At 49.1% G+C, this 9,898-nt stretch overlaps 1 protein-coding gene across 1 annotated transcript; it reads left to right on the top strand.

Annotated features, from left to right (window-relative positions):
* The first annotated feature begins 1,766 nt into the window (after nt 1-1,766).
* On the top strand, nt 1,767-8,967 carry LOC102952388 (leucine-rich repeat-containing protein 74B). Its single transcript, XM_042977130.1, is given in 6 exon segments — nt 1,767-2,222; nt 3,208-3,323; nt 4,077-4,155; nt 5,948-6,043; nt 8,253-8,350; nt 8,352-8,967. Coding segments are annotated over 6 exon segments (783 nt in total). The 5' UTR covers nt 1,767-1,883; the 3' UTR covers nt 8,407-8,967.
* Nucleotides 8,968-9,898: the final 931 nt, after the last annotated feature.

The following is a 9,898-nucleotide window of genomic DNA, read 5'->3' as shown; positions in this document are numbered from 1 at the left end:
AGGGGCTGAGACCATGGAGAGGAGTCAAATTCAGATCCTTGAGGGACTCCTAGGCTGATGGGAAAGACTGGCCAGGCAAAGAGAGGTCATTAGATCAGAGCCTGGAAGGGTAGAAGCATAGTGGACCTGGGGCCTGAGGCAGCCTAGCCCAGCTGGGTAAGCAAGGCTTCCTGATGTCATGAACCCAGGTTAGAAGGACGAGGAGCTGTTATCCAGGTGAAGAAGGGGGTGAACAGTTCTACACAGGGGGACAGCCCAGAGGCATGGGAGCAGGTCAGACTGGCTGAATGCTGACAGAGTGGAGAGCATGATGGGTGGCTGGGGCTTCTCTGCATTTTATAAGCTAAAAATCTCTTGGGGTTTCTTACCCTGCACTGCTCCCTCTTTCCTTTCTCCACCACAAGCGTCTCCTTTGCACACAGCTGCACCAGCCTCATCACCTTTTGCCTATAGACTATGGCACAAGCCTTCCAACTGGTGTCCTGGGTTGTAACCCTGCCCCTGCCTACCCCAGTCCATACCCTACACCTGCCACTAAGGAGCCCAGCCTTGTCATTTCTTAAAGCCCTCCCTGCCTACTAATCGGTTTGTGCCCAAAAGTCTTGGTCCAGCATTGATGGCCTCTCAGTATCTTTCCAGGGTCCATCATTGCTACCTCATTTCACTGGCTTCCCCCCACCCACCAGGCCTGTGGGAATTTCCTCAGGTGCTCTATGCTCCCACATGCCTCTACACATTTGCTCTTTCCCATGTCTGTTCTCCACTGTGCATGCACACACACCTGGTGAGTCCCTCAGTCTTCAAGATTATCTCCTTTTTCCTCACTTTCCTGACCCTCCTCAAAAGGGAGTAAGTCCCCACGCTGTTCCCACACATCCCCATTTGTAGTCTATAATAACTCACATCCCATTAAGTTGTATTTACATTTGAACAACATGGGTTTGACTGCATGGGTCCACTTATACACAATTTTTTAAATAAATACAGTCTAGTATTATAAGTGTATTTCCTCTTATGATTTTCCTTCTTTTTTTAAGTTTTATTTATTTATTTTGAGAGAGAGAGAGAGCGAGCAAGCACGTGCATAAGCGGGGGAGGAGCAGAGAGTGGGGAGAGAGAGAATCCCAAGCAGGCTCCATACTGTCAGCACAGAGCCTGACACTGGGCTTGATCTCACAAACCATGAGATCATGACCTGAGCCAAAAGCAAGAGTTGGATGTTCGACCTACTGAGCCACCCAGGTGCCCCACATAATTTTCTTAATATTTTCTTCAGGTGGGGCGCCTGGGTGGCTCAGTCGGTTGAGCATCTGACTTTGGCACATGATCTCACCGTTTGCGAGCTCAAGCCCCATGTGGGGCTCGGTGCTGACCGTTCAGAGCCTGGAGCCTGCTTCAGTATCTGTGTCTCCCTCTCTTTCTGCCCCTCCCCCGATCTCTCTCTGTGTCTCTCAAAAATAAATAAACATTTAAAAATAATAATAGTATTGGGGTGCCTGGGTGGCTCAGTCGGTTAAGCGTCTGACTTCAGCTCAGGTCATGATCTCTCAGTTTGTGAGTTTAAGCCCCGCGTTGGGCTCTGTGTTGCCAGCTCAGAGCCTGGAGCCTGCTTCTGATTCTGTGTCTCCCTCTCTCTCTCTCTGTCCTTCCACTGCTCACGCTCTGTCTCTCTCTCTCAAAAATAAATAAACATTAAACAAATTTTTAAAAATAATAATAATATTTTCTTCAGGTTACTTTATTGTAAGAATACAGCATATAATAGGTATAACATACAAAATATGTGTTAATCAACACTTTACATTCTCGATAAAGTCTTCTTTCTAAAATCCAATAGCAGTGGGCTGTTAGTAGTTGAGGTTTGGGGGGGCGGTCAAAGTTATATGCAGATTTTTGGCTGCACAGGGGTTGGCACCCCTAACCCCTGTGCTATTCAAGGGTCAACTGCTTCTCCCCCATTAAATGTGAATTCTTTTAGGACAGAGCAGGCCCATATAGGGTTCAACTTGGTGACTGTTGTGCCAAGCGGAGACCCTGGCACACAGCGGTCATCAATATTATTTTTTGAGGGAAAGAACAGAGTGAATAAGGCCTGTCTTGGTGTTTCCGAAGGGGAGATGCTTGGACCAGCCCTGGCAGAAAATACTGGACTCACCGAGCTTAATATAAACTGGAATCACCTTCGAGGACCAGGAGCTGTAGCCTTTGCCAGGGCACTGGAGGTATGAACACCTCTGTCACCCATCTGCCCTCTGGCCTGGCCTGTGGGGACAGTCTCCCAGGTGCCAGCTTCCTATCTTTGCAGCTCTTCAGAAATGACCCTTGGATCCTTCAAGCAGAGCTTAAAGAATATTTTGTTTGGTGATTTTAATTGTCCCAGCCCCATTTCGTGACTCCAAAATACCGTGCTCACTCTCATGTCACTTACTCAAGGGTCTGCAGTTCAATGTTGCACACCTTCTCCATTTATTACAGACATATGGCTGGTGGGGGACATCGTGCAGTCTGGTGACACATGCCTGCTATGGGCACATGCAGATGCTTCCCTGAGATGACAGCCCTGCACCCTGCGTCCCAGCACATACTCTTAAACATCCCACCTGCTTCCTTCGATGTTGTGGTTCATAAGCCTCGGGAATGCATGGCTCCTAGCCCCTGCCAGGATGCCCCTGGTGCTGGCTAGCTTTGTGGGGCCCTCCTCAGGGAACAGCAGCAGCTGCCTTGCCCCCCTCCTCAGGGGCTGACCTGGGGATCCTGCCCCACAGGGTGGTGGGTCAGGCTCTGTCCTCCCAGTGCACCCACAAGCTCCTGCCCTTCTCCCCATCACAGCCCCCCAAAAGCCCTTCACCAGAGTCCCTCTGTCATTCTGCTCTGTGCCTCAGAGGACCTACCCTTGAGCCTCCCCCCCCCCCGCCCCCAGCAGTCATGGAACCAGACCACTGTGTCCCTGGGGTCTGCTGCTGAGCGGTGGGCCTCTCAGTCTCTGAGGATCATCCACACCCACAACCACCCTTGGTGCTGTGCTTCCAGTCATTTGGTTCTCCCGGTCACTGTCATCCAAGCCACAAGACTCTTACCAGGAACCTCTGACCTTCTGCTCTCAGCCCGTGCTTTTTTGCACCCTGGGCCTCCCGGGCTCTGAGGCTGTGACCCCTGGCTTTCCCCACTTCGCAGGTGGTCTCCTGGCTTCACTCTTTTGCATTCTAGGCAAACATCTTCCTGAGAGTCCTGGACATCTCATACAATGGCTTTGGAGATCCTGGAGCATCTGCAGTGGGTGAGGCACTTAAGACCAACAATGTGTTGGAAGAGCTCAACATGAGGTGAGGCACACAGGGTGGCCCTGTGTCACAGTCTCCAGATCCATAGCCACCTGAGGGACCAGGGACTCCATGATCCTGTTGCTGTTTACCACCTTAGCAACTCCCAAGCCTACCACAGTTTACCCACGATGGGGCTTGAGACACAATCCAAGAGCACCCAGCTCCCTCCTTCTCACTCAAGTTTAGCACTGGGTTTTTTTTTTTAAGTTTGAAAAAAAATTATTTAAGTAATCTCTACACCCTACAAGAGTTCAAACTCATGACCTCAAGATCAAGAGTCATGGGCTCTATCGACTGAGCCAGCCGGGTGCCCCTCAAGTTCAGCACTTGAACCTTGGAGCTCATAATTCCTGACGGATAGGTGGGGGCTGCTAGTGAAAACATATATGTAAAACATCTTCACTTGAAAAGGGGAGGAGGGGTGCCTGGGTGGCTCAGTTGTTTGAGTGTCCAACTCAACTTTGGCTCAGGTCATGATCCCAGGGTCGTGGGGGGGGGGCGGTAAAGGAGGGGAAAGTAGGGGAGGGATGCTCCAGGTGTGCTTGCTGAGTGATCTCCCTCAACACTGGGAACCAGGGCTGTTATCCAGCTTTTACATACTGACCTTCCCAGGGTCCCTGGGGCATCAGTGGAGGCTGGAACATGAAGCCCAAGCAGGTGGATGCACCAGCAACACCAGCTTGGACCCTGGGACCATCTGGCTCTACACAGCTGCTCGGAAGGTAGCAAAATGCATATGTCTTTCTGTTGCAGCAACAACCGCATCTCTGCAGTGGGAGCCCTGAGCCTGGGCCTGGGCCTCCGGGTCAACCAGACACTGAGGATTCTTGTTGTGAGTGCTAGCCTGATGGGGCAGGCCCCAGCATAGACCTGCCTGTATGTGTCCACACAGATCCATCCCTCCCCTGCCTCATCTCCCCACTCCAGTGGCAGCAGGGTACGAAATTTCTAGAGCCCAGATGAGGGAGGGGACCTCCTGGCTTCCTCCTATGACCACTTCTTTCCCTTGCCATTCCCTCACCCATCTCTGACCTGACCCCGGCACTTCTTCCGACTCCTCCCTCGTCCATCCTTCTCCCCCCAACCCCCAGCAGTGTCACCTCCACCTCCCGACTGTCCTTGCTCCTTCTCAGCTCACTGGGTCAGCCCAGGTGTACCGTTGGCTATGCTCAGACCTACTTGAGGCCTTGTGTGACAGATGGGGTTTCCCTTTCTTCAGCATTGCCAGTTGGGTAGGAAAAGGGAGGGTGCAATGGAACGTGAAGCCCAAGAGGGCCACTGTGCTCAGAGGACAGGTCCTGGGTGGCATCCAGCCCTGCCTGGCTCTCAGCTCCATCAACTGGCAGAAGAGCCCCCTGTGGGCATCTGGGTGGCTCAGTCGGTTAAGCATCAGACTTTGGCTCAGGTCATGATCTCATGGTTCATGAGTTCAAGCCCCGCATCAGTCTCTACTGTCAGTGCAGAGCACACTTTAGATATGTCTCCTCTCTCTGTGCCTCCCCTGCCCATGCGTGCTCGCTCTCTCTCTCTCTCTCTCTCTCTCTCTCTCTCTCTCTCTCATAAACATTAAAAAAGAAGAAGAAGAAGAAGAAGAGCCCCCTGAAGCACTCCCATCCACGCTCCCCCCTGCAGCCCAGACCTCTCTTAAGCTCTGGATCCCCATTTACAGCCACCTGCCGGACCATCCCCTGGATGTCCCATGGGCATAAAGCACAACCCGAAGGCATCCTCTCTCTCTAAGGGCTGCCTCTTGGTGGTGGGGGAGGGGGGCTCCTCACTGAGTCAGAAGTAGGCGCCCAGTGCTCACTCCTCCCTCTCTTTTCCTTGCCTTCCAACCTTCATCTTACTTCCTGCAGGGTGCTGGGGCTGCCTGCTCTTCCTTCTCACTTCCCCTCAAGTTCCGTTGACCTGTGAATTTCCCATCTCTGGTCCTTCCTTCTCACCTGCCAGTTGATCTTTCTAAAGCAGAAACATGCTCCCGTCCCCTCCTTGCTTTAAACCTGTCAACGGCTCCCCTCTGGATAAATCCAAGGTTAGTAGTATGTCATTCACCGCACATTGGGCTCTGGGCTCTGCCACAGCCCCTCTGCCTTCCACCGCTGAAGTTCATTCGCTCACCCCAAGCTGCTCTGAATTTTCTGCACATGATGCAATTTCTCCCCTTTGTTTTGCTCCTCCTGCTCTTGCTGAAATACCCAGCTCTGCCCGCCTCACCCGTAAAGCTCAGTGCGGGTGCGTAAACTTCACCTCCCCAGAAGAGTTGATGTACACTCTCATTGCACTTATCACACTGCATTTTCATGATGTTTCCTTTTCCTCTCCTCCCCGTGATGGGTGAATTCCTTAAAGGCAGAGCTGTGCCTTGTGTGTCCGTATCTTTGGCACCTGGCACAGATTTGGGCACATGGTGGGCGCTCAGCCAGTGCGTACTCCCTTCCCCTCTTCCCCAGCCTCACCGCCTCACCCAGGGTGTTTTGTCAGTGGAGACAAATTCTGAGCTGAGACAGTGGGGCTGTCCTGAGGCACTTGTCATCAGAGATGAAGAATCCTTCCCTCCCTTTGGACTTGCTCCACCTCCAGCTTCCCTGGGCTCAGTTTTTCTCAATTGTGTGTGTGTTTCTCAGATGTCCAGGAATCCCATGCGAGGTGAAGGCTGCTTTGGAGTTCTAAAGTCTGTCCGGGATAATCCAGGGTCCGCCCTGGAACTGCTGGATTTCTCTGTAAGAGCTTTTCATAAATCTCATCTGTGATCCTTCCAACAGCCCCACGAGTTCTCATTTAGAGGAAGAAAGTAGGGATTAGAGAAACAGCATGTCCTGCTCAGATACTTAGTGTGGCTAAGTCTGAGTTCCACCCCAGGCCTGAATGGAGGGTCACAATGCCACTGTGGCTTTATTTCCACTCCTGACTGGGGGATACCGTTGCGGTCTCATCTCTGGCTCATGCCTGGGTTCTTCGTTGGCTGAGAGAGAATTGCCTCAGAGGACACTTAGCTCGCTGTTCACTGATGTTTGGATTTGAAGGTTCAGTACTTACCCACCTCACCCCCTGGCCTGTTCTGCCTGCAGGTGGATATTGGTGCTGGAAGATTCACTCATGTGGCTTTGAGGGAGATTAAGACTCCTTTTCATTCAGTTGTGGGTTTTGTTTTTTGTTTTTTATTTTTAGGGGAGAGGGGCAAAGGGAGAGAGAGAGAATGAGAGAGAGAGAGAGAGAGAGAGAGAGAGAGAATGAGAGAGAGAGAGAGAGACAGAGAGAGAGAGAGAATCTTAGGCAGGCTCCATGCTAAGCATGGAGCCTGATGCAGGGCTCAATCCCACGACCCTGAGATCCTGACCTGAGCTGAAATCAAGAGTCAAATGCTCAACCATCTGAGCCACCGAGGTATCTCAATTGTGCCTTTTTAATATAGAAAATTCAAGGCACCTGGACGGCTCAGTTGGTTAAGTGTCTGACTCTTGCTTTTGGCTCAGGTCATGATCTCATGGTTCATGAGATCAAGCCCCATGTTGGTCTCTGCACTGAAAGGAGGGAGCCTGCTTGGGATTCTCTCTCTCTCCCTCTGTCTTTCCCTCCCCTGCTCGCTCGCACTCTCTCTCTCTCAAAATAAATAAACTTAAAAATATATAGAGAAAATTATATAAGCAGTTAAACATTAAGGAGAGAATCCCCAAACACCAGTTATTAAACTGAAGTCTAGTCACAAATCACTGCTTATTCTAACCCTCATTTATTTAAAACCAGATTTGTGTCAAAGTCTTTCCAGAAACTTTTTTACAGTTCCAATCCTTCAGGCTTGGGACAACTGATGCTTCCTTCTTCTTATTGCTTATTGATTCCTTCTGCCTGCCGAGTTTCTACAGCTCCAAAGCCAGAGAGTAGCATGCCTTGACCATGTTCCTCTTGCTCTGCGAGAATTCCTGTCAGCACTGGATTCCATCATTAAAAAAAAAAAAAAAAAAAAAAAAGGAATTATATATGAAACTGTTCTGCAAAAATACATGCTTATTCAATATAATGTATGGTTATTAACAGAAGCTTTTAGCATAACAGAAACACCACAGACTTTGGAATCAGGCCTGGGACCAAATCCTGAGTCCATCAACATGGGATCTTCTGAATTGGAGAGCAACACCTGTCTAGATGCAATGTTCCATTTTCCTATTCCTTAACTGTTATTAGTCTAATCTCCCTAGCCTAGATCTTCTCAGTTTTAAGGGAAATACTTCGGGGCACCCGAAACGCTCAGCTGGTTGAGCGTCCAACTTCGGCTCAGGTCATGATCTCACAGTTTGTGAGTTCGAGCCCCGCGTCGGGCTCTGGGCTGACAGCTCAGAGCCTGGAGCCTGCTTCGGATTCCATGTCTCCTTCTCTCTCTGCCCATCCACTGCTTGTGCTCTGTCTCTCTGTCTCTCAAAAATAAATAACTGTAAGGGAAATACTTCTAAATCCTTACAGTTCATGTAAAACCATTCCCAGGGCTCAGCCTGGTCTTTCTGTGAAATGGGGCTAAAATCTCCCACCCAGAGTCATTGTGAAGATGGGATGAGATAGCAGACCCCACAGAAAAGGCCTATGTAGAGAAAGACACTATTGGTGCTAGTATCCTTCCCCTCACTCCCCGTGCCTTTACATTTGTTATTGAGGAATAACGTTTATGCCGAAAAGTGCACATGGATTGGGGTGTGAATTTCCACAAACAGCACAGACCTATGCAACCAACCCGCAGGTCAAGAAATCACAGACTCCAAGGAGCCCCCCGGAGCCCCTTCCCTTCCCTATTTTAATAGTTTGGGGACTGATGACATTGTCATCCATAGGAGAGAAGCTGCCCTAAGGATTTTCTCCAAAACCTTGTGTGTACCAGCAAAAACCAGCAAAGTTCTCAGAAGGTGGTAATGTACTGCCTTGTAATGGGTTTCTCCTCAGGATATCCAAGTGGACAGAGAGTTTGATGACCTCGCTATCTCAGTGAAGGTAATTCTTCCAGCACTCCATATAAAGACTGCTGCCCACAGAGTGGAGTACAAAAGACTTGCCTCCAGTCTACACCCCGTCCCTACTGGCGTCTGTCCCTAAGTGACTGCGGTATGTGGCTTCCTCTCACATTGGCCACTTCAACTTCAATATGGAGGGTTCTTGGCCTCATGATGCTTTATTACCACTTGAGTCTGCAGTGAGTCCCATGTCAGCTGGGTGGTAAGTCCTGTGGAGCCTGTCTTCATGATGACTCAGACAATCGTACCCTCCTCTCCATCCCATGGCCTCTGTTAATGCAGAGTGTGGGCCTTCCTTTGCTCACACTAATTTCCGTAACATGAACTTGTGCTGTGTGCTACATGTTGAGCTGGGTATGGGGTCAAAGATCTCCAAAGTTCCTGCCTTGGTGACTTCAAGAGACCATGAAAATATAAGGTGGTGTGTGACTGGCATTCCCAAACTCAACTTGCCAGAGCGCAAACTGACACAACGTTTTTGGAAGGTTTTATGTACCAAGAGCCTTAAAACTGCCTATGTCCTTTGATTCAATGGTCTGACTAATCTGCTCTTCAGAAATAACCAGAGATGCATAAAAATATTGATGCCCAGGGGTGCCTGAGTGGCTCAGTAGGTTCATGCGTTTGAGCCCCGCATCGGGCTCTGTGCTAAAAGCTCAGAGCCTGGAGCCTGCTTCAGATTGTGTCTCCCTCCCTCTCTGCTCCTCCCTCACTCGTGCTCTCCCTCTCTCTCTCTCTCACACACACACAAAAGTAAATAAATATTTTTAAATGTTTCACAAAAAAATATTGATGCCCAAAAATGCTCACTGAAAGGCTGTTTATAATATGAAAATTGGAAATAATCTAGATGCCCAATAACAGGGGACTGATTAACTAAGAATTGGAACTCTGCAATCATTAAAAGCCAAGCGTTCAAAAAACATTGAACACGTTAACAGTTTATGAAAAAGCACATGGTTAATGTTAAGTGAGAAAATCAGGATTGAAAAAAAATCACATGGTTTGTCTGGCAGTTCCTTAAAAAGTTGAACCTGTAGTTTATCACAGACCCAGCAATTCGTGTCATAGAGAAATGAAAACATGTGTTCACAGCAGCTTTATTCATAATATCCACAAAGTACAAATGTCCACCAACTGATGAATGGGTAAATAAAATATGGTATAGGGGCACCTGGGTGGCTCAGTCAGGTGAGCAACTGGCTTTTGATTTCGGCTTAGGTCATGAGCTCACGAACCTTGGGATGGAGCCCTGCATCAGGCTCTGTGCTGTGCGTTGGTGGAGCAGAGCCTGCCTCGGAGTCTCTCTCTCCCTCTCTCCCTTGCTCTTTCTTTCTCTCAAAATGAATAAAATAAACATTAAAAAATAAAATAAAAATGGTATGCCCATACAATGGAATATTATTTGGCCGTAAAAAGAAATGAAATTTGAGGCGATGATAGCATTCTAAACTTGCTTGTGGTAATGGCTGCACAACTCTGTGAATATACCAAAAGTAATTGGACATTTTAAACAGACGAATTGTAGAGTATGTGAACTGTATCTCAATAAAGCTGTTTACAAGAAACAGGAGTGAA

The sequence above is a fragment of the Panthera tigris genome (genome assembly GCF_018350195.1).
Source record: "Panthera tigris isolate Pti1 chromosome D3 unlocalized genomic scaffold, P.tigris_Pti1_mat1.1 chrD3_random_Un_scaffold_123, whole genome shotgun sequence".
Classification (NCBI taxonomy): Eukaryota; Metazoa; Chordata; class Mammalia; order Carnivora; family Felidae; genus Panthera; species Panthera tigris.
Note: the sequence above shows the minus strand (reverse complement) of the source record. Positions and strands in the feature narration are given on the sequence as shown.